At 45.1% G+C, this 24517-nt stretch overlaps 1 protein-coding gene across 1 annotated transcript in view; it reads right to left on the reverse strand.

The window, feature by feature from the left end:
- Ano10 (anoctamin 10) overlaps positions 1–20194 on the reverse strand; it is a 133776-nt gene extending 113582 nt beyond the window's left edge. Inside the window, exons 1-4 of the mRNA XM_052725246.1 lie at positions 20063–20194; positions 10108–10260; positions 6275–6472; positions 5062–5196 (exon numbers count right to left, since the gene is read on the reverse strand). Of these exons, the coding sequence (XP_052581206.1) occupies positions 5062–5196; positions 6275–6472; positions 10108–10246 (472 nt within the window). The 5' untranslated portion in view covers positions 10247–10260; positions 20063–20194. The remainder of the gene's footprint in view (positions 1–5061; positions 5197–6274; positions 6473–10107; positions 10261–20062) is intronic.
- Positions 20195–24517: the final 4323 nt, after the last annotated feature.

Raw genomic sequence — 24517 nt, forward strand, 5'->3', positions numbered from 1 at the left:
GTCCTGACTGTGGGCCAGGCAGGAAAACTCTAGCTACAAATGGTGTCCAACGTGGTGGCAAGAGTTTCCACCTAAAAACTGAGAAAAAGGCCGGGCGGTGGTGGCGCACGCCTTTAATCCCAGCACTCGGAAGGCAGAGCCAGGTGGATCTCTGTGAGTTCGAGGCCAGCCTGGACTACCAAGTGAGTTCCAGGAAAGGCGCAAAGCTACACAGAGAAACCCTGTCTCGAAAAACCAAAAAAAAAAAAAAAAAAAAAAAAAAAACTGAGAAAAAAAGATTCTAAAACGGAGCTAAAAACAGCTTCCTAATTGTCTCTCTCAAATGAGCGGCAGCTGCCTGTTTGAGCTACTGGTGGGTTCCTAGAGTGCGTGCTCGACCTGCAGTATGGCGGGAATGAGGCCTCTGCAAGTGGCACATTAAGCTACATGGTGGATTTAGCCTTTGCTAGTGCAAAACAAAAAAGGGTTTCTGGGATACTTGCTGCTTGGATAAAAGCATAGACCCACGATAGCTCCCAGAGCTGGCGGTAAACCACTGCCATGTTGGGAAGCTGAGGTGGGCGGAGCCAGCAGCCACAGCTGCTGCAGTTTAAGGCAATAGATTCACAATAAGACAGATTCAGATGTAATAGTTTACAATGTGTGTAAAAGATACGTAGGCTTGAAAGAGACAAAAAAGATGATATATAGAGTTATAGAAACAAATACATAGTTTTAAAAAATAAAGTCTTTAAAGAGACAGTAAAGGTAGTATAAAAAATAAGCCACGTAAAAATGGATATTACACAGAGAATCTGGATTGTGTTTTCTTTGGGATTTTTAACTGCAGAAAAACATTTGATTGTAAAAGCTGTTGAGTTAAACCAATATATATATTTTAAAGATACCTTGACTTCAAAATTTGGATATAAGGATATATTGCTTTGGAAAAGAGTCTCTTTTGTTTCCACAGAAAGCCAGAGGCTATGGATTTGTTCCAGATTAAAATACATCAGGTTTGACCAGCCAAGACCCCCTGAAAGGTCTCCGATGACACCATGGCCCAGATGACACCATAGCCCAGATGATCCAACATCCAGAATGGTTTGAAGGCAACTGGCTCAGACGATACACCCTCATGGACTATTCCATAATCCTAAAATTTTCTTTGTTTCCCCATAAGATACAGCGCCCCCCTCCAGCAGGAAGTAGTAAGAGAAGCTACGCCCAAATTCCCAAATTATATGTAATTTTACTTTGTTAAGGTTAAAACCTTCCTTTTTGAAAAAAAAAAGGGGGAAGTGCTGTGGAATGTTCTGTATGGCAAATGTGTTGCTAATTAGTTAATAAATAAAACACTGATTGGCCATTGGCTAGGCAGGAAGTGTAGGCGGGACAAGGAGGAGAATAAAGCTGGGAAGTGGAAGGCTGAGTCAGAGAGACACTGCCAGCTGCCAGGATGAGAAACAGCATGTGAAGATACCGGTAAGCCACGAGCCACGTGGCAAGGTATAGATTAATAGAAATGGGTTAATTTAAGCTGTAAGAACAGTTAGCAAGAAGCCTGCCACGGCCATACAGTTTGTAAGCAAAATAAGCCTCTGTGTTTACTTGGTTGGGTTTGAAAGGCTGTGGGACTGGCAGGTCAGAGAGATTTGTCCTGACTGTGGGCCAGGCAGGAAAACTCTAGCTACAACACCATGAGATAAAATTTTTTCTTAAGCACACAAAAAAGCCATTTCAACATGAAATATAACATCAAATGAAACAGCCCAATCTAAAGTAGGTCATTAATAAGCAGCACATACCTGAATTACAGCTCAGTGGTAGACGGTTTGCCTGGTGTGCGGAAAGCCCAAGACTTCACCACCAGAACCACAGAACCAAATGGCATCAACAAAGAAATCTCCTCTTAGGAAAAAAAAATCTGCAGATTAGGCCGCATGCAAAACCCAAACATTCTAATATGAGATCCAGCTAAAATGACCCTCAGAGGCGCTAAAAGCTATGGGTAAATTAAAACAGACGCACAGACTAAAGCAAGGACTCCAAGACAGACCGAGTTGAACCTTATACAACGGGGAAAAGGAAACAAACAGCACTGACTGACTATGAAGGGTACAGTCTACACTGGAAAGCTGCCAAACATCTTTATGCAACCAATAACAAAGATACAAGGCAAAAAGCAAACAAAACCAACATACCCTACAGAGAGCAAATTGGCAGGAACGTGATGAAATCCCCATAGTTAGCAATTTCTAGGGTTATGAGTGATGAAGAAAAAATACAAATGATAAAAAAGTAAATAGCAAAATTAAATTGTAGACCATATAGAAATAAGTGGTCAGAAACACAATAAAAATAAATAAAATATTCCTATCATTTGAAAAGCAATAAGTAGCATTCAGCAGGGAAGTTAGACAGGCAGAGTTCACCAGAAGAAGGCAAGAATGGGCTCACACCAGAACACCATTCGCTGTACTGATGACACAGAGACAAAACTACAAAACCTCGCAGATGCTGCAGAGTCTGATAAAACTCACAGCCCAAACACTCAATCTAAACTAAGCAGAAGGACGGGTGCTTTCCAAATCTGATGAAGATGGCCTCATGTAAAGCCGGGGTGTGGAAGGACAGCTTGTCAGTGTCTATCCCCAAAGACATGGACACCTGTGATCTAACGGCACTCCTGGGACCTTTCCTACTTTTTCTATGGTTAAAGAAATGGAGGAGACATCAATAATTCATCAAATTATTCATCAATATGATGGCAGACACACGGTGGAACACCAAGTTCCCTACAAAAGGAACACACTTGAATTAACTCAGAAATCTAGATGAGCAAACACCCATACAACAGTAAAGGTGCAAGGTGGTACAGTCCCCATTTGTTTGAAGTGTTCTCTTGAACAATACCTGTCTGGGGTTCATAGTAAGGAGAGAAAGTTGGGGAGACTGCAGCATGGAACAGAAAGGATACCTAACAAAAATTCAACCAGTCCTCAAATCCAGACACTGAAAATAACGTCTCCTTCTCAAGATCTCCCTTTAGGGAAAATAAACATGAAATGTGCAAATTGGCCCAGAGAAGTGTTTTCTCGCTTTATGGTGTGTAAAGAATTGTTCTAACACTTTAAAAAGTATAAGCCACCAGAGTCTGAATCAACAACCAGGGAGCCTGTATGGGACCTACCTAGGCCCTCTGCATATATGTGACAGTATGTAACTTGGTCTATATGTGGGACTCCTGGCAATATGAGCAAGGGCTGTCCCCAGTGCTTTGTGGCTCTTGGGAACCTATTCCTCATGCTGAATTGCCTTGCCCAGCCTGAACACAGGGAAGGTGCTCGGTCTTAGGGCGGCTTGATATGCCATGCTTTGCTGAAGCCCATGGGAGGGAGGCCTGCCCCTTTCTGATCAATTACAGAGGAGGGGTGGATTGAGGGGGACAGAGGAGGGGGGGGCTGCAGTCAAGATGTAAAATAAATAAATTAATGAATTAAAAAAAAAGTATAAGTCACATTGACTTAGGCATCCAGAATACAATTTAGAACATACAAGAATAACGGCTACAGGTTGCTTTAGGGAGAAAAAAAAAAAAAAACAAGAGTTTTTTACACACACACACACACACAAAATCAAGACAATTTATCCTAAGAAAGTACTCCAATATTTAAAACAAAAGGTCAAAAAGCCTCAATTTTGGAAAAACACCATTAAACCAAGACAAATCCACATCCCAGGACAGAGAGAATGGGAGACAGAGTCGTGTGGGTTCAGAACACAGAGGCCAAGGAGGAGGCAGGCAAAGACCCAGCCTATGAAACAGTATTATCACACACAGATCAAAGGCCTAATGTCCGCAGAAATCAATACTATGGAAAAATGCAAATGAGAAACTGTCTTATCCAAAGAGTCTGAAGGCACACAACAGCAAACCTGGCAGGCAGCCTTTGCCTGGACTTGCTTTGAGCAGACAGGCTTGAGAGCACATCTGGTAACAACTAGGAAATGTGGAGTAGTTCTTGAGGCTCTGCCACAAGGGGTGGGATGTGGTGGTATTGTGTTCCCCAAAATATTGTGCACCCTAATAAACTTATCTGGGGTCAGAGACAGAACAGCCACTTAATACAAAGGCTAGAAAATGGTGGCACTCACACCTTTAATCCTAGCACTCCAGAGGTAGAAATCCCTCTGGATCTCTGTGAGTTCAAGGCCACATTGGAAATGGCCAGGCATGGTGACACATGCCTTTAATCCCAAAAAGCGAGCCTTTAATCCCAGGGAGTGGTAGTAGAAAGCAGAAAGGTATATAAGGCGTGAGGACCAGAAACTAGAAGCATTTGGCTGGTTAAGCTTTTGGCTGGTTAAGCTTCAGGCTTTTGAGCAGCAGTTCAGCTGAGAGCCATTGGGATGAGGACACAGAAGCTTCCAGTCTAAGGAAACAAGATCAGCTGAGAAGTTGGCCAGGTGAGGTTAGCTGTGGCTTGTTCTGTCTCTCTGATCTTCCAGAATTCACCCCAGTACCTGGTCCGGGTGTGATCTTATTAATAAGAACTTTTTAAGATTCATGCTACAGTGGGAGTAGTTGGGGGGTGAAGTTAAAAAGAAAACCAGATGCAGGGACCCAGAGCTGGGAGGTGGAACCAGAGTTCCAGGCCTTGCTGCTGTACACACTGGTGTGCTTCATCCTGAAGCCACCATCACTATCAAGGTACTGTTACACCAGTGCTCATCCACATTACACACTTCGTTAGGATGTCCTAGGTTACTCTATGTTTGTTTATGGTCACCTCAGGGAGGTCCGAGGGAACAAGAGCAGGACTCCAGGATGAGACCTTGCCTAGCTCCGCCCACTCTGATTTTCACTGGTTATAAAGAGAACTTTGCTGACTTGAAGTGAACAGTGGTAGGTAATTTACATGGAACATCAAGCTGACTGGATTCGGCAAGAACCTGGTGAGTATTGAACAGGTCAAAGCAGGCGACTTAAGGCACACACGAGGCTGTAAACTCTGAAGAACCAGGACTAAAAAAGAGCATTAGAGTAGGCAAGTGAGAAGCTGGCTGACAGAGACTTACTCAGTGACTTCCCGGGGTACAATTTGGCCTGGGGGTAACCAGGGATCATCTTCTCATCTCTAGCTCTAAGATTCTCAAGTTCATGTTTGATAATGAACTGACACTCGGCCATTGTGAGGAAGTCCTCATTGTTATCTAAAATAGAACAAAATTTTCTGGTTACTTGCTTAGTAGAATATAAAATTAATAATGTTCAAATGGTTATGCTTGTGGTTATAGAAATGCCATAAACATAAACAACCTACGGAGTTGCCAAAGTTCAAAACTGGAAAGTTAACAGACGGCAAAGCATTTAGATATGAGGGTCGGCTCTGATTTCTAACTCAGCCTTCAGTCATTTCAAAGCCTCTCTGGCACCAAAAGTCCATTAACACACACGCCCTGGCTTTACTTGGAGCCAATGATCAGAGGCTGCACTCTGAATTGTAGGAGGTTTTTAATGGGGGAGGCAGGGGGTGGGAGTGATGCTGTGTAAGCTTGCATATTCTTGATCAGTACCAATGTTTCTAACTCAGATGGACAAGCTGACTTAAGTCACATTAGCCTCCCTCCCTTCTAGAACCAAGCATCATGGAGAATGAAGTCTATAAGAAAACAGCGGCTCTGACAGACAAATCTTTTTTAGAGGAAAATATTACTCATATCACCATATCTTTGAGGTGAAAAGTTCTGCAGTGAGTTGGTACCAAGAGGCCTAATTCCATGTTCTAACTCCAACAGCGCTGCCAGAAGCCCATGTACTTGAAGCAAGTACCCCTCCTTCAGAAAGCCTGAGGCCCTGATTCACTCCAGAATATTCTCTTTGAGATGCCCTTTAAATGCCAGGATATGCCCATCATCCCACCACATCAGAAGGAGCCAGAAAACTCAAGAAGTGAGGTTTCTGAATACTGAACTCTTACATTTACCCATGCATATTTATTACTAAAATTAAAACCATATAAATAAAGCACATGTTCTAACTTGTGTTCATCTACTCCAGAGAGGGTAAGTTGTAGTCCAAGGACTCTGCACAGCCAGTCCATTCATTTACTTATGGTCAATGGCTACTGTTTCCCTCCAAACAGCAGAACTGAGAAACTGAGTACAGACTAAGGCCCACAAAGCCTAGATATTGAGTACTATATAGATTTGGTACTCTATAGAACCATGATCTCATCAAACACTTCTATGCAGCAAACACATTTGGGTAAAAAAAAGCCATGGTGCTCACCGTGGAAGCCTTTAAAGTTGTGGCGGGTTCTGTAGGTGAAGGCCCGCATGGCAGCATCTGTACACTCCTTCACCAGTCCTACTGCTTCTGCCCCAAGTAACAGTCTGATGTTGGAGGCACCAACGAGGTATAAATTCTGGTTTTCTATTGTCTCTTTCTCATACTTATTTAACAGTGGTCTAAACAGCAGCTGGGCACCTGTCAAACACAAGATAGTGCAGTATAGAAAAAAACAGACACAAACTTTCAAAAAATGAAAATCTATAAAAATATGTTTCTACTTGGCACAAGGAAATGAAATTATATTAGCAATTGAAATGTATTATCCAATTAAAAAGAAATATAAGGAAGTTGGGAATAGAAGTTAAAGCTTGTGTTTGTGCATATGTGTGCATATGTGTACATATGTGTGTATATGAGTGCACTTGTGAATATATACATGTATGGATGTGCATATGCAGGCCAGAGGTAACGCTGAATGTCTTCCTCAATTGTTCTCCTCATTTTTGAGACATGGTCTCTCACTGAATGGGAACTCACCAATTTAGCTAGATTGCCTGGCCAGTAGCTCACAGGGATACCCCTGGTTCTGCAGTCCCTGTTCTGGGATTACAAAATTTCATCAGTGTCTGGGTGCAGGTACTAGAGATACAGAGAGGTCCTCCTGCTTGCATGCCAAGCCCATTCCCCACTGAGCCATCTCCCCATCCACCACTGACCCATGTCCCCAGCCCCTGCTGACCCATGTCCCCAGCCCCTGCTGACCCATGTCCCCATCCACCACTGACCCATCTCCCCAGCCCCTGCTGACCCATGTCCCCATCCACCACTGACCCATCTCCCCAGCCCCTGCTGACCCATGTCCCCATCCACCACTGACCCATCTCCCCAGCCCCTGCTGACCCATGTCCCCATCCACCACTGACCCATCTCCCCAGCCCCTGATGACCCATCTCCCCAGCCCCTGCTGACCCATCTCCCCAGCCCCTGATGACCCATGTCCCCAGCCCCTGCTGACCCATCTCCCCAGCCCCTGCTGACTCATCTCCCCAGCCCCTGATGACCCATCTCCCCAGCCCCTGCTGACCCATCTCCCCAGCCCCTGCTGACCCATCTCCCCAGTCCCTACTGAGCCATCTCCCCAGCCCCTGCTGACCCATCTCCCCAGCCCCTGCTGACCCATCTCCCCAGTCCCTACTGAGCCATCTCCCCAGCCCCTGCTGACCCATCTCCCCAGCCCCTGATGACCCATCTCCCCAGTCCCTACTGAGCCACCTTTCTATCTCCTACATGAACCATCTTCCTAGCCCCTACTAAAAGAAGCACTGAATTGGTTGGGCTGTGTTCAAGGCTGTTCCTTGCAGAAGGGTCATACCTTCACCAGGCTGCAGCTTCCTACACACATTGCTGTGTGTGTCTTTTCCCAGTATACCTCTTACACCTCCAAGTCCCAGCTAAGTGTCACTGGCATGGAAAACCAAAGCTGACCCTCTGAGTGTGAGGAAGGCCCCTCTATGGGAGGAGACTTGGTGTAACCTCCAGGAGGAACTACCTGCCACTGCTGTTGTGAAAAGTCAGTCTGGCAAGTGACTCTCACTGGCTTGCACTCACCTAAGTTTGTCTTATTCACTGCCTGATCTACACTTCACAACTCTATTTTCTGTGCTCTGGGTAAGTCTCCCCTTGACACACTGACGTAAGGGAACCCTGTCAATAGTTTTACTGGAGGAACCTCTCTGTACTCCTTTGCTCTACTGGCTACGTATGTCCAGAACTCTAGACTAAGGCCCTTTCCTTCGGAACTGAAGAGGACCCCACTGCTTCTACATCAGCACTTCTGAGAAGTCCGATCCTTCCGGACCTGGCTTTGTTTTCTTTGTTCCTGCAAGACCCAAGACCCTTGCATCTTCATCCCCAGGGTTCTGGAACTTTCATTGCTACAGCTGGTCACAGGCTACCTCTTTCCCTGGAAGCTGGAATGGGTCCCTAGATCCTCTCTACAGACTTCTCCTTATCTCCCCATTCTTCTATTTGGTGTGAGCCTCCTGGGCTGGTGGTGCTTCCTTCACCCTCCCATTTTGCTCTTTGTTCTTGGAGGTCTTGCTAACGTTATGCAACCACTTTATGATTTTTCACATGGGATTTTATGTTTTCACTCTGTAAAAGTTGCTTTTCCTACAAGGCTCTTTCTAACACATTCTTCATTTGTGGGTGGCTTCTCTTTCTGCCTCTGAGGGCTGAGCTCTTTATCTTCCTCCTGGCACGCTGCTCTTCATCTGCTTCCCCATCTCCCTGTGTCAGACATGTGAAAATCTCTTCTCTTGGCTCTTCGTTAAGAAAGGGACCCCAAGGGGCTCAAGTCCTGAGAGCTTAGGCGGATTCATCAAGCACGGCCTTAAATGGATAGAGGCCTCAACAGGTTACTTCTTGGACAATCCCCTGGTTTCTCTACAATTCATTCTTTTGTCCTAAATGGGTCAAAAATATGCACCCAGAATTATTGGAAGTCTTGTTCCTGCATTTTATAAACTGAATTAGATGTGAGGCTGGGGGTGGGAGAGGAAGATGGTGTCTTCCTTCTCAGTGGAATCTCGCTCTAGCCCTCCACAGAAGCCTGGCCCCACCATCCTAGCACCCAACCCTCCACAGAGAGTGAACCTGAGGTTCCTAGGCACACCTGTGAAGGCTGTGGAGACCCTGGGTTTTCTTCTAGAGCCCCACAGCCCTCCCATTCTGCAGTCTCTAGGGTGCCAGCCTGCTTCCTAGTCATCTCAAACCCAACAGGCCCCTCATGTTTATATTTTTAAAAATAGTTCTGGCTTTTTGTTTGTTTTGTTTACCACAGTTTAACAGGAATTTAAAAATAATAAAATCAAACAGTGGTAGTAAATGTACATCCTCCCCCGGGGGATCCAAGGTACTTTCTCCTCAATTGCCCAAGTGGAGCAGTGCAACTGTTCCTTCTCCCTAGTGTCCCTAAGACACAAGGCCAGAGCAAAGGAAGCTGAGAACTCACTGGACTTACTCTTAAATCACAGAAGGGTGAAGAGGAGGCTCCAGTCCAACTGAAAATATCTCAAATTTCAGCAAATACTCTTTCCTTTTGGTTCAATTACTTTTAAAAACATGTTGTATTGCCACTTTGATTTAAAAAGTCTATTCTTAAGGCATCAGTTTACAGTCATTGTTAAAGGCTTGACTTCAGTCCTCAGCTGCCACAGCTGGTGGTTCTATGTAGTCTAGGGGCTGTTTGGTTATCCAAAACCCTCAATTTTTTCACCAGTCCAAGCTCCTGCTACTCTTCAAGAGAGAGCTAAGCCACAGAGTCAGAAGTTACCTCCACCACTCCACAAAGCACTGTCAAACTTTGCTTTCCCTTCTTTTATCATAGCAGCCACAATTTGTGCACTGCTCTGACAGTTCATCCACTAATTGGATTTTCACTGGATGTTCTAGGAATTAGTGTTCATTTTACCCACCTGGACAGCAGTGTCTAGAGGCAGAGATCAGATGTGTCCTTCCCTTGGCATCACAACGACCCATGGTGCTCAGCGCCTCATGTCTGCTCACATGAGAAGTACCTATGATGCTCCTACCATGCATGTGCCACGCTCCCTCCAGGCACTGTCTTAAGCATGGCCTTTAGAAACCCGAGGAAAGCCACTCACATGGCCCACAATTTGGTGGGGATTTTCAGTGTAGTGGTGATTTAAGATCTCTTTTCAAGCCCCAGACAGGTAATACAGAGCCAAGAGATAGCATATAAAACATATTTGCCAACACACATCAGTAACTAACCGTGACCAAGCTGATAGAGTAACTATTTCACTAACCTCCATCTTTCTTTTCAGCGATAATTCTGTTTTTGAGCCATTCTTTGGTTTCTTCTTTGACATCCTGGGCGAGTTCTATGACCACTAAAGGTGTGAAGGAGCTCTCACAAGCGTCCAAAGTTGATAAAGTCACTCTCATCTTTGACAAACTTACTGAAAATTGAAACAAAAAGCAAAAGCTAGTTATTATGGGAAGAAAGCAATATGCTAGCCACTGCACTAATCCCTCTAGGCAGAGTCACTGAAGAAACTTTTGCTCAAACTATACATGTTAAAAGTGACACATTGAGTAAGAACACAAGCCAGGATTTCTACTTCCAGGGCAGCAGATGGACTCAGACAAACCCTTCTGCTAACCAGATAATGGACACACACACATGCACACACACATTCTCTCTATATATATATCTTATATATGTTATATATATCACACATATACATATATATATACACGATATATATGTGTGTATATATACATATATTTATTATTTATTTTCTTTTTGAGACAAGGTCTCACTATGTAGTCCTGGCTGGCTTGGAATTTGCTATGTAGATAGACCAGGCTGACTTCATACTCCTAGAGATCCACATGCCTCTGCCTCCTGAAGGCTGGGATTAAAGGTGTGCACTATATGTCTATATACACACAACTGAAAACAAATCTGTCTGAATTTCACTGTTAATGATGCAGTGAGAATTTAGCAACCACAGTCAAAGGACACAGAGTAGAGCTGTTTCCCGGGAGCAGCTGCCACACTAGGTGAAGGACACACAGAGAGGTAAGCAGGGTTTTTGTCAGCAGGGAAAGGTCACTTTACTGACTGCCCACTGCACAGGAGGGGCTGGCCTAAGTATCTACTCACCTAATTCCACTAAATCCTACTAATAGATACACAATTTATTACTTTTTCCTTCTTGGTTTGTAATAAAAGAACTAATTAATTAACTTGTATGTACCTCTATGAGTATATGCACATGTGTGTGCTGTGCTTGAACCCAGGTCTTTGTATTCTTCAGAGTTACAGGTGTTTTGTGGCCCCCAGTTTGTTACACTGTAGATGCTGGGGTCTGACACTTAATTCAGCAAAATTAAATGTTTCAAGATAAGATAACAAAAGCTGGGGCTGGAGAGTTGGCTCAGAGGTAAAGAGCATTGGCTGCTCTTTCAGAGGTTCTGAGTTCAAATCCCAGCAACCACATGGTGGCTCACAATCATCTATAATGAGATCTGATGCCCTCTTCTGGCATGTAGGCATACATGCAGACAGGATACTGTATATATAGTAAATATTAGAAAAAAAAAAAGATAACAAAAGCTACCACCCCCCCACACACAAAAAAAAACCAAACAAAAACAAAACTACTCAGCAGCCACAAAATAAACAACCTTGACCAGTGTTTCCACCCTCCAGTGACAGGTGCAGAAGAACTGAATCAAATTAGAGATTCAACAGAATCAGGGGACTCCAGATGAAGGGCCCCTGGGCATCTCTTAAGTTTTTGTTGCTGGATAGGGACAGAGCAGCAGTGATAACCATGCAGAGTAGTTCCCATCACTTTCACCAGATGCTGCCCGGGGCTGAATGGGGCTGTTTGCATAATGTCTTTGAACTTGCTAAACTAGGAAGAGGAAACATCTTGCCTGAGGAATTCCCTGGGCAGGAGGAGGCATTCCTTCCAGGGGAGTAAACAAAGGTCTGAGGGGCAGAGTTCACACAGCAGGATACAGTAGAAAGTCTTTATTGTAAAAAGACTGCAATCAGTTCTGACAAAGGACCAAAGACCAAGAGAGTGCAGCACTGACAACCTGAGTCTGCAGCTAAGTCACGTGACAGACACCGAATGGTCACTCCCCTTCTTCACCCTTGCACATGTCTGGACTACTTGTCCCAGTCTGCTTGTGCTACATGAACACAGACTAAATTCCAGGTATGTAAGAAATCAAGAATTCCAACTCCAGGCCAGTGCCCTCTGGGGAGGAAACATCCCTCCCCCACCTTTTTCTCCCCCTCTCCAGGGACCCCTGGGATGGTAGAGACAGAATAGTCTGGTTTCCTAAACCACAGAGAGGAGCTGCACTGCCCACGGGAACACCTCCCTTGAGTAGCTATCAGTCATGAACTCTGACACAGGGAGAGCTAACAAGTAAAGTACCTGGCCCCCTCTCACTACTACAACCCTTTGTTTTGTGTCTAGAGTTGGGGCTTTGGTAAACTGATGCCTTTTGTTACATTCTGTGATAGTCACTGACCTCATCGCTGGGACCAAGTATCTGACAGGAAACGACATGAGGGAGAAAGCACGGATTCTGGCTCACAGTCCGGGAGATACAGCCCAACATGGTGGGCAAGGGATGTCAACAGTCAGCTCCATGGGAGCAAGAGCCTGAACGAGTAAGTGGGGAAGTAAACTCAACACCAGCATTCATCCGTCTCTGCGTCTTGACTTCAGATGGCATGTGACCCACTGTCTCATACTCCCACTGCCACACCTCCCTCCCAACCATGATGCATTGTCTCCCAACAGCGCTTTCTACAGGAGCCTCTAAGCTGGAATTTGCCAGGGCAAGTCTAATACTTTACTCACTAACTCTTAAGGCTGTCAGCCTTTGGAGTCAGTCTCAATGACTCCAAAGTCTGAAAGCATGCCTGCACACAGCTTTGCTTCAGCGGGCCGCAGCATCCTTCCAACAAACCTGCCATCTTGCAGCAAAGCAACTGAATAGACACAGATATCTTGTGTGGACTGATCAGCCTTTCTCCCTGCCCTGAAAACAGTGTAGGCTTTGTTTGGGTCTGGCCTATAACAGGTTTTTGAAATTAACACAGGGTTTAAATTATACACTCTCTGCCCACTAGATCTGCCTTCTCCATCTACGTCCAAATACTGACTTCTATAATGATGTCTTGATGTCTTGGACTTGCTTTGTTTATATATATATATATAATATATATATATATTATATATATATTATATTTAATTTAATTTATATATATTTATAATTATATATATTATATTTAATTTAATTTTACATATCAGCCACGGATTCCCCTGTCCTTCCTCCTACTACCTCCCAGCCTTTTGCTTTGTTTTTCAAGACAGGGTAGCCTTGAAAAACTCTGTGTAGCCTTGGCTGTCCTGGAACTCACTCTGTAGACCAGGCTGGCCTTGAACTCACAGAGATCTGCCTGACTCTGCCTCTAGAGTGCTGGGATTAAAGGCACGCACCACCACTGCCCAGTTAATGATATCTTGGAAACACAGTGTGATAGTTTTAAATGTCAACTTAGAAGCTCCTTAGAGAAGAGTTTCATTTAAGGAAGCATCTGGATAAGGCTGGCTAAAGCTATGGTGGTGGGAGAGTCGTAATTGTTAATTGGTGTAGGGAGATCCAGCCCATTGTGGGTGGCACCTAGACTGGGCCACGAAATGTACAAGAGTGAAAAAAGCCAGCTGAGTTTAAGCAGCTAGCAGGCAGCTTGGGCACATTTTTTTCTCTGTGCTCTTGGCTGTGGATGTCATGTAATGAGCTGTCTCAAGCTTCTGCCTCTGCCTCCCCTAAGTTGCTTTGGTCAAGGTGTTTTATCCCAGAAGCAGAAAAGAAGTTATAACACTGTATCTGCAGATGCACCCAAATGCTATGTGAAGACTCATGGAAACCAGGGTCACCATCATGCTAAGCCCTTTCATCCAAATCTGGACCTGCTCAGCTTCTAAGATCAGACCAGATCGGGTGTGCTAGAAAGGGTTTAGACTAACAGGCTAGGTTCGAAGAAGGCATCAGCTAGTGCTTCCAAACAGCTATTAAGGTGGCTGGGGAATGACAACCGTCTGTTTGTCACACATAACCATAAGGCTTCCAACTGGGGTGAGTGGGAACTCTGGAAAGAGAAAGAAGTGTTCAGAGTGTGTGGACATGCATCAAAGGTCAGCACAGTTGAACATTTCTACATTGTCTGAGGTAGTTAATAGTCTACCTTATTCATAATTACCAGGTCATAAAACAGTCTTGCTGAGAAAACCAGAACAGGCTTCTCTTCAAAGCAGGTATATGAAAACTCCTAGAAACCCATAATAAACATTGCTCACTACTTATTCTCACTTAAGAGACTCTGTGCCATTCATTACCCAAGGCAGACCCTTAACAATATTGGCAACATATGACAAGCAAGTGTTAATATCCCTCACCTGCAGAGTTCCTAGAAATTAACGGGGGACAAATTGAAACAACAAACCACCAAACACAAAAACACAACTCTCAAAAGAAGTATACCAACCACATCTGAAAAGATGTTCAAGGTCACTAATAAAAAAAATAAAAGAAACATCCCCATTTCCAATTTGCCAAAGCTGAAAGATGGGAAGAACTCAGTTTGTGTACATGTATGGAAAATCAGACATCTTCACACACTGTGGACAGACTCTGTAACCTACCACCTTCCAGAAAGCAAACCAACAATAAGAAATATAAATGTCTACACGTTAACGTCACAGTATCATTTCCATGAATTTACCCCAAGAAGAAAATTAAAGAAAATATATCTAGATGTTCATTACTACTATATTAACAAAATTTGTCTCTAAAGGATCTTTGAACCAAATGTGAATGTAAAAGTCACTTACAGATTTTATTCTATTTGTGTACTTATGCAAAGAAACAACAACAAAAGAAACAAGCTACTATCCAAACATCCACCAACAGATGACTATATACTATGTATGTGGTATGGCAGGACCACTTACAATAGGAAACAGATCCAACTATACTCATTAAAAATTATACTTAGCTATTAATACAGATGCTAACTCCTCGCACAATTAAGAAAACTATACACATTTACTCCATATAAAATGTATACTAAATACACAGTAACATCAGAAGATGTGAGCTAAGTTCAAATCCCCAGAACCCACATAAAAAGTCAGGTGTGAGCCGGGCAGTGGTGGCTCATGCTCGCCTTTAATCCTACCACTCAGGAGACAGAGGCAGGCAGATCTCTGTGAGTTCAAGGTCAGTCTGGTCTACAGAGTGAGTTCCAGGACAGCCAGGGCTGTTACACAGAGAAACCCTATCTTGGAAAACAAAAAACGAAACAAAACAAAAAAGCCAGGTGTGGACATGCATATCAATAACCCTGGAGCTGTGGGAGAATGGAGACTGGGATCTCTGGGGCTTGCTGGACACTCTCTTAGTTTCTGTGGGAGACCTGTTTCAAAGGAATAAAGCAGAGAAGGATAAAGTCAGAATCCCAGTGTTCTCCTCTGGCCTCAGAATGTGAGTGCATAGGAATGCACACCTGCCGTTCATGTGCACATACAACACACACACAATTTTAGTTCTATCACAAGTGCCAGAACTGCCTAGGCTCCACTGTGGACCAACTGCTTTTCTGTAGCTGTGCTCAGTCACACAGCAACTGGGTCATCCACTGAGCTGCAGGTACCAGGAGAATGGTTTCCTATAGAGCATACCCACTCTTCGACCACTGGCCTCTCCTCCCTCTCTCCACTCAGAGCATTTATGTCCCCACACTATGACAGCACTAATATGTCCTCTCCTGACCTCCTTCTTCATATAAGATACCTCTTGGGTGGTCCTGTCTGCAGGGTCCCCATGTGCTCTGTGCTCTGCATGCAGTGGGCATGTGGGTGTGACAGACTCTTGCTGGTCTGCTCCACTTTGTCCACTGGCATCCCTGACAGGATGAGTAAGGGTTGTGCGGTGAAAAGCAGCTTCAGCCGAAACTGAGTTCTCTGACTCCCTTTCACCAAGGGCATTTGCTCCACCATTACCATCCAGAGGGGACAGAAAGGTGGAACCAAAATACCAGACAGAAACATGAGGCTTTGGTGTATGGCAGGTGTGGCTGTGGCAGAAGCAATCTAAAAAGTATCCATGATTCAATAGCCCAACCTCCAGGGCACTGGGGTAGGACGATTTTCTCTTCTGTGTTCAGCTTCCGCCTTGGTCAAGACTGCAGGCCAAGGCAACAGAGAGAGCAACCAGAAATGTGAGCAGCCAGGGTTTCTCCGAGGCCCTGCTCAGGCTCTAGAAGGCTGTGCAGGGCTGTGGTGTCTTTCAAGGTGTGCTGAATTACCAATCACCTACCTGACACCTGGTTTTCACATTAGCCACTGGATCCTTGGCCCCCAAGAGGTGGATCTGAATGGTGCTTAAGATGCAGAGAAAGACAGAGTTCACTGGGAGGGGGTGAGGTGGGGTGGTTGTGCATGGAGATAGCAGAGGGGATTCTATAGAAGACCAAGGGAAGAATGAAAGGTACCATGTTCTGGGGATTATGCTCTTTGTGATTTTAAGTTAGTCGGTGGAATTGTCACAAATACCAAGGTTGCAAAAGAAACCATGCACAATATGAACCATCTTATTAAGTTAGGATTGGTGGCTCAAATCTGTGATCCCAGCACTCTGGAGGCTAAAATGGGAGATGTCAAGTTTAAGGCTAGCCTGAGCCACAGAGAGTTCAGAACAGTCTGTGTTACAGAGGGAGACCTGTTCCAAACAGACACACATGCGTGTACAAACAAATACACATACGTACACACACACACAGCCTTATTTCAGACTCAATGAGAAACAGGAACAATTACTCTCCATGGAGAAGCAGAACAGGCACGTCTTATGAGAGAATGGAGCACCTCTGAGCATGCTGGAATGAGAAGGGTGCCCAAGAAGAAAGGCTGTAATTTTAATCGCCAGGGTTGGAACATATCTGGAGAAAGGAGTTGGCACTTGGCACAATGCTTTAAAAGGAATTCCTGGTGGAGTTCCTATCCTGATAAAGAAGTTAAGACATGTGGATTACCTGTCCAGTCCTTCTATTCTGTAACACAGATGGCTTGGAATTGATACCTGGGTGTAATGAAAGCTGTACTGGTAGGGCTGAGGAGATGGCTCAGTCCGTAAACTGCTTGCCATTGCAAGCATGAGGACCTGAGTTCAATCCCCAGACCCACATTAAAATGCTGGGCATTGAAGCATAAGCTTGTAATCCTAATGCTGGGCAGGTGGAAAGAGGTGGGGCCCTGGGGACTCCCTAGTCAGCCAGCCTAGCCTAATCAATGAGTTCTGGGCTAATGAGGGACTCTGACTTAAAAAAAAAAGGTAGAGAGTAACTGAAGAAAACACCTGAGGTGACTTCCGGTCTTCAGACATATACACAAGAAAGGGTACCCTTTTAGTATGTGATTTACTCAAACAGCAGTTTGTGTGCACAGGAAAGGAAGATAAGCATCCTTTCTAAGACACAGTGTCCAGGAGATGAATTTAAGAAAGGTTGTTGGCTTCCTAGCAGGCCAGCTCTATGGCACAGCTCTGTACCTGGTCATCTTGTGTGGGAGGATGCCTTTGTTAAAAGCTAAGGACATACCACAGCTAAATACAACCTGCAGTGAGTGGAGACTGGTGCTCTGACCAAGGCCCGCAGGTCACTAATGCAACTGTGTCAGTGTTGGTTTCTGTGCTCAGGAACTGAACTAAGAACATACAAGGAGTTAGCATCGGGGAGGCTGGCACATGAGAACTCAATATTCTTGCATATTTTTAAAAACTCAAATTATTTCAAAATAAAAATCATGTAAGATCTCTCTCCCCACCCACCCACCTACCCCCACCCCCGCAAAAAAAAAAAAAAATCCCTTATTTCCCCCTTTCCAACAAGTACACATAAGAACTCCTGGGCATTCAAAACAATAGCTTCAGGTCACATGTAACACTGTCTTAGAGTTTCTATGGCTCAGGTAAGTATCATGACTAAAAGCAACTTAGGTAGGACAGGGTTTGATTGGCTTCTATCATCAGAGAAGACAAGGTAGGAACTGAAGTAGGGGCCATGGAGGAATACTGCTTATTAGCTTGGTCAGTCTGCTTTCGTATACAACCCAGGACCACCTGTGTGGGGAGGGCACCACCCCCAGTGGGCTGGGCCCTTCCCCGTTAATCATGAATCAAGAAAATGCCCCACAGACTTACATACACGTGAATTTGATGGAGACATTTGTTCAGATGAGGATAGCTTGTGTCAAGTTGAAATCAACAACCACAAAAACAAACAACAACTAAAAAACAACAACCAGGTCAAACACTCAGCATTCTGAGCTGGCATCTTCCAAAAGCAAAGGTGTTACTGTGTGTAAAAGCAGAAAGGTACAGATAGTGTATGAACACACTCGTAAGGAATCGGGTCACAGCTCTGACAGTGTTTAAACCCTTGGCAAATGTAACCGCCTTTCTCAGCCCTGATTCTTCACTTCCAAGCAGGTATTAAACACAGCTGAAATACTACTATTATTTTTAAAATGAATAATTGGTTGTTTAGTGTGAATTTTTAGTGATTAAGGAAAATGTTAAGTGAGAAAATGTTAAGTTGGAAGAATTACAAATTAATATTGGACTAGTATCCCATTATGTTACAAATTAGGAAGAAAGTCATCAAGATGTTAGGTCATATACAATTCAGAGCATTTCCCCAGAGCATTTCCCCAGGGCATTTATATTTTCAACCTTATCCTCTTTTCTGTGTTCCAACTTTTCTGGTTTTCCTCTTGACACACACAAGCACTTACCCTATAGTTCACCCAAACACATACACGAACTCACCAACACACACTCACACTACACTTTACCAGATCTTGTCTGTGCCTGTCCATTATTCTGGATCTCTCATTTCTCATCAAGAGAACCTGAATTTGGACCCCCAGAATGCACCTTAAGCCAGACAGGAGCACGCTTCTGTAATTCCAGCTCTTAGGGTGAGACGCTGTAAGGCCGAAAAGCCTAGCCCTAGAGTAGACAGCAGAGCAGCAAGGAATGAAAAGACACTGCCTCAAACAAGGTGGAAGGCAAGGGCCAGAACCTGTGGTCCTCTGACCCCCGCAAGCCTGTATGGTACCTTCGTGCCTGCACTCACACGTGAATACGAACACACACACACACACACACACAGGTTAAAAAAAAAAAATTGTATGTCTGGTAAAGTCACAGCCTGTTAGTCAATGTGAGTGCACTCGGTTGTTCACACCAGGTAGAGACCCCTCAGCGAACATCTCAGAGTTTATCCAATGGTTGACACGGTTTATCCATGACTGCATTTAAAATTGTTTAAAGACAGAATGAGCCCTTAGAAACATCTAGTCCTCTAAGGTTAGTGTGACTTTAAATGAAAACCAGGCAACTCACAGTGCGCTTGAAACTTTTTTTTTTTTTTTTTTTTTGGTTTTTCGAGACAGGGTTTCTCTGTGTAGCTTTGCGCCTTTCCTGGAACTCACTTGGTAGCCCAGGCTGGCCTCGAACTCACAGAGATCCGCCTGGCTCTGCCTCCCGAGTGCTGGGATTAAAGGCGTGCGCCACCACCGCCCGGCCCTCTTGAAACTTTTAAAACCCACAGGATTCGATTACACGAATTTGTAATTTCCAGGGTTTAAAGGAGTGCGGCACAACTGTTTGGAGTGGGAATGAACTTGAAGAGTTCTTAAGTCAGGATGTCTGCGCACCGCCCCAGCTATGGAAGAAACAGGTTTTTCAGGTGGCCGGCCTGCGGGGACAGGGCTCTCTACCCCTTCACCGGAGCCGTGCGACACCTAGCACGGAGGACGCACAACGGACCGTCAGAAATCTGGAACCGGACCTGTCCGCAACCCTGGAACGACCAGGGAGGCGTGACTCAGAGCCGCGGAGGTCCCGAGTCGTCAATCAGGCTACCGGGCGTCCTCCCCAAGTGTCGATCAGAGCCGCCGGGCACCCCAGGACCGCAGGCGTCAATCAGAACCGGCCCCGCCCCAGGCCTGACGCCAGCCTAAACCCGGCCGACATCCCCCTGCCTCCGCTGGCCCTCATCCTAGCAGAGCTCCAGTCCCGCCCGGCGCGGTCGCATCTCTCTTCCCCGTGGGGGGAGTCCCCCGCAGGCCCACCCCACCGGATGCTGCCCTCCCCACTCACCGGCCGCCCACACAGCGTCCTCGGGGGCGGCCCGAGCAGAGACAACCAGGCCCGCGGCGCTGAGGCGGGGCAGACTGGAAGCGCGACCGGGGCGTGGCGCTTTAGGCCGCCAGGGGGCGTCAACGACCGGGTGGGGCGGGGCCTTCCGGCTGTCACTCGGTCCGGGTGGGCAGGACCACGGTGAAAGGGCGGTGCCTCGGTAGTTGTAAATCGGAAGGAAATGGGGCAGAGTGTGTAGGGTGAAACCTCACTGGCTGTCGCTCGGGAGGGGGGCGTGTCCTCAGGGGAATGGGCGTGGCCCTGAGGGCTATCATTTTGGTGGGATAGAGCAGGGCTGAATGGGCGGGGCCTCGCCCGCTGCCACTGCGGAGAGTTGGGTGGAGGCGGGGCTGCGGCGAGTGGGGCGGAGCCTCTCTTGGGGCGGGACCTGGCCTGTTGTCATTCGAACAAGGCAGAGGTGGAGCCTCGGCGGGAAGGTGGGGCCTCGCTGGCTGTCATTGTGGTCGGATTGCGATGCGGACTCCCTGGCTAGCTCTGCTGTGTAGGGTAGGAAATGGAAGGGATTGGCTCCGTAACGACGTCCTTTTCTTAATCTCTTAGATCAGAATCCAGTGTGAGCACAAGTCTCGTTTTAGTTGTTCCAGGCGATGAGAAGCTCAGATCCGATCTGTAACTGAAACCTTGCCTTCAGGGATCCGTGGGGTTCCTCATCCCCTTGTGCCTCCTAGAACTCTCCAGAAAACCTCCCACCTCTACCCTGCGGCCTCCACCCTCCACACCCTTCCGGTTTCTGCCCCAGGCCAAGCAGGATCGACTCCCTCGCTTCTCGCTGAGGCTAGATAAAGCCACCCCCGGAGGTTTGCCGCTTTGGAGGCTGTTTCTCCTAGCCCCATCTCTGCCTTAAGGAGCAGTTCTTGGCTGCGATTCGGCAGGGTCCTGAAGCTCTCTTCTTTCAGAAAACCAAGACAAAAAATCGGTCACGAACTTCAACAATTAGAGCCTTGGTAGACTTGTGGATTATAGTTGCAGGGTTCCTGCTTTCTCACCCCCTGAACTTATATTTATCCTATATATAACTTCATCTTTTGGCATTTGATTGGAAATATTCTAAAAACATCGTTTGAATGGAATATTTTTTAAATCCTTTTTGCTCAGACAATCTTTATGCTGGAGATTGAATCCAGGGCCTTGTGCATGCTGGGGAAGAGTTTTCTTGAACCTGACACAAGCTATAGTCGCCTGGGAAGAAGGAACATTGAGGAATGGCCTGCATCAGACAGGCCTATAGGCACATCTGTGGGGCATTTTATCGATGATGTGGGAGGTAAAAGTCAGTGGGACCTGGCAGTTTAAGAAAGCAAACTGAGCAAGCCAGGAAGCAGTGTTCTTCTATGTCCTGTCTCAGAATCCTGCCTGGAGTTCTTGCCCTGACTTCCCTTGATGATGGACTGTAAGCCAAATAAATCCTTTCCTTCCCAAGTTGTTTTTGGTCCATGTTTTATCTAAGCAGGCTAGGACAGGCATGAACCCTTGTCTTAATTATCCTTTGCTACATAACAAACCACCACCCAGAATTAGGCCACTTCAACACCCCTTTCAAAGCTCCATTCTCTGTGGCTCCTAAGAGCCCCCCCCCCTTTCCAGTTGTTCCCTCTAGAACAGGGGTTCTCAATCTGTGGGTCACAAACCCTTTGGGGGTCAAATGACCCTTTCACAGGGATGGTCTGAGACCACAGGAAAACACAGATATTTACATTATGACTCATAACAGTAGCAAAGTTACAGTTATGAAATAGAAATGAAAATAATTTTATGGTTGGGGTCACTGTAAGGGTGGGTGTGGTGATATTTTAATTGTGCTGAAATGTGATTTTATTTGTATGTTAATAAATAAAGTTTGCCTGGAGATCAGAGGCCATTAGCGAGCCAAGAACAGAAGTCAGGTAGTGGTAGCCCATGCCCTTAATCCGATCACATGGCAGGCAGAGTCTCTGTGTGGTCAAGGACACAGCCAAGCGTGGTGACAGAACCTTTAATCCCAGTACCAACCATAGAGACCTGGAGGTCTGTATAGACAGGAAGGACGAGGAAATCATGTGGTTGGGTTTAGAGCCAATGAGAAGGCAGAACAGAAAGGCAATAAAAAGATAAGTCAGACAGGAGGAAACTCTCTGGGGGGAAGCTACTGCTGGTGGTAAGCTAAAGCTAGATGGCTCTTGCTCTGATCTCTTTGGCTTTAACTCTGGCTCTGTGTTTCTTATTTAATAAGACTGTTTAGAAATTTGTCTACAGGTGGGCGGCCCCCTCTGAGTCAGTACAGGACACACTCAGACACCAAACTCTTAGCACAGGGGTGGGGCGTGGGGACAGCAAACAGCAGCATTAGCAGCAGCACAGAGCAGGTGTTTTTTGCAGGAGTGGATTTTCAAGGAGAAAAAGTGAGAGTCTGTGCTAGAGTGAGTTGGTACGTCCTGACTGGACATGTTAGCCAAATAATGAAATTTGATTTTTGGACCATGATGTTTAGTCTCAGGAATGAGTCAGTGGCCAAATAAGGGAATGTACTTTGGGGGCTAACTTTAGAAATGTAGTCTAACAGTTTTTAGCAAGGAAGAGAGAAAAGGACAGAACCTGTCAGTACCACATTTGCCGTGCTCCTACCTGTTAGAGCCCTTCAGCGACCACAACTGAAGAACTGTATCAAACTGTATTAAACTGAGGGGCTGCGGCGTGAGGAAGGTGGACAGTTTTTCTCTCTCTGTCTTAGGCGTCAGCTTCTTGACCAGGCAAATCTCAGAAAGGAAAACCCTGAGTGGTTCCCAGCACTTTATCTCGCTCCAGCAGCCTTGTCTCCTTTCATTGTGGTGGATGCTAAGGTTTCCTCAACTTGTTTTCTAATCATTTCTGATGGGTAGTTTCCCTTTCAGCCTTCTGATCAAAGCCAGCAGGTAGTAGAGAGGAAGGAAAAAAACAAAACAACAACAACAACAAAAAAATGAAGATATTCATCATCCCACACTTCCAAGTCCCTGTCCAGTCTACCTGCCACCACTTACGTCGTTACTACTGTATTCATTACCAGATGTTCTAGCAATAAAGCACAGGCTGCAGTGGGCTTCCTCTGGTTTGGTCAGAAATGAAATCTATCAATCCAGTTAAAGAATGTTTTAAGGGCTGAGGAGATGGCCTAGGTGGTAGTACTTGCTACATAAGCATGAGCAAGTACATAAGATGTAACAGGAATCTTAAAAGTTCTTATGAATAAAATCAAACCTGAGGCCAGTTATTGGGGTAAATACTGGAAGATCAGAGAGACAGAACAAGCCACAGCTACCTCACCTCGCTGGATCCTCAGCTGTTCCTGTTTCCTCAGACTAGAAACTTCTGTGTCCTCATCCCAATGGGTCTCAGCTGAACTGCTGCTCAAAAGCCTGAAGCTTAACCAGCCTAATGCTTAACCAGCTAAATGCCTTTAGTTTCTGGTCCTCATGCCTTATATATCTTTCTGCTTTCTACCACCACTCCCTGGGATTAAAGGCTTGCTTTCTGGGATTAAAGGCGTGAGTCACCATGCTTAGCTGTATCCTTGAACACATGGATTTCTGCCTCTGGAATGCTAGGATTAAAAGGTGTGTGCTACCACTGCTTAACTTCTATGTTTAATATTGTGACTGCTCTGTCTCTGACCCCAGATAAGTTTATTAGCATGCACAATATTTGGGGGAATACAATACCACATTTCCTCCCTTTTTGTCTAAAATTTAAAAAAGTTTATAACTAATACAAGAAAAATTATAACCAGTAAGTATACACAATATACACAGTCAAGATTACATTAACGATGTCTAGTCCATTAACATTTGACACATTCAGATAAAAACTCCATTATATATATTAACAATGTCCAGTCCAGTAATATCTGATAAACTCAGACCAAAAAATTTTCATTACTTATCCTATTTAAAACAAGTAGTTCCTTTTTAAAAGTAGATTCCATAATCTCCCTTTTTATCTTATGATAACCATATTCTCTCTTTTTTCTTTTCATAATACATTCAGTAGTCTACCTTTTGTCATTTTTATATCTTCCCCTTTTTCTTCAGTGTAGATTCAGTGATCTACCCATTTATCCTATTATTTCTTTATTTTTTTTCTCAGAGTAGATTCAATGATCTATCTCATATCTTATTCTCTTTTTATTTTTGCTTTCTAGGGGTGAAGATATTTTTAGGGAATCTTGAAAAAATTTTTGGGTTAATTGCCAAGTCCTATATCATTTGTCCAGTCTCTGCATAAAAGGAAAGTTCAGGGCTTGTCACAAGTCCTTGCTCGAGTAATCTGTCAGGCTGGATCATCTCAGCTAGTCATCTCGAAATTGTCCTGACCAGTTTGTAGTTCAAAGTAAATTTTTCCATGGTGTTAATTGGCTTAATGGCTTTACCATAGTCCATGTGG

The sequence above is a fragment of the Peromyscus californicus genome, unplaced genomic scaffold (genome assembly GCF_007827085.1).
Source record: "Peromyscus californicus insignis strain IS unplaced genomic scaffold, ASM782708v3 Scaffold_11__1_contigs__length_118956290, whole genome shotgun sequence".
Taxonomy (NCBI): domain Eukaryota; kingdom Metazoa; phylum Chordata; class Mammalia; order Rodentia; family Cricetidae; genus Peromyscus; species Peromyscus californicus.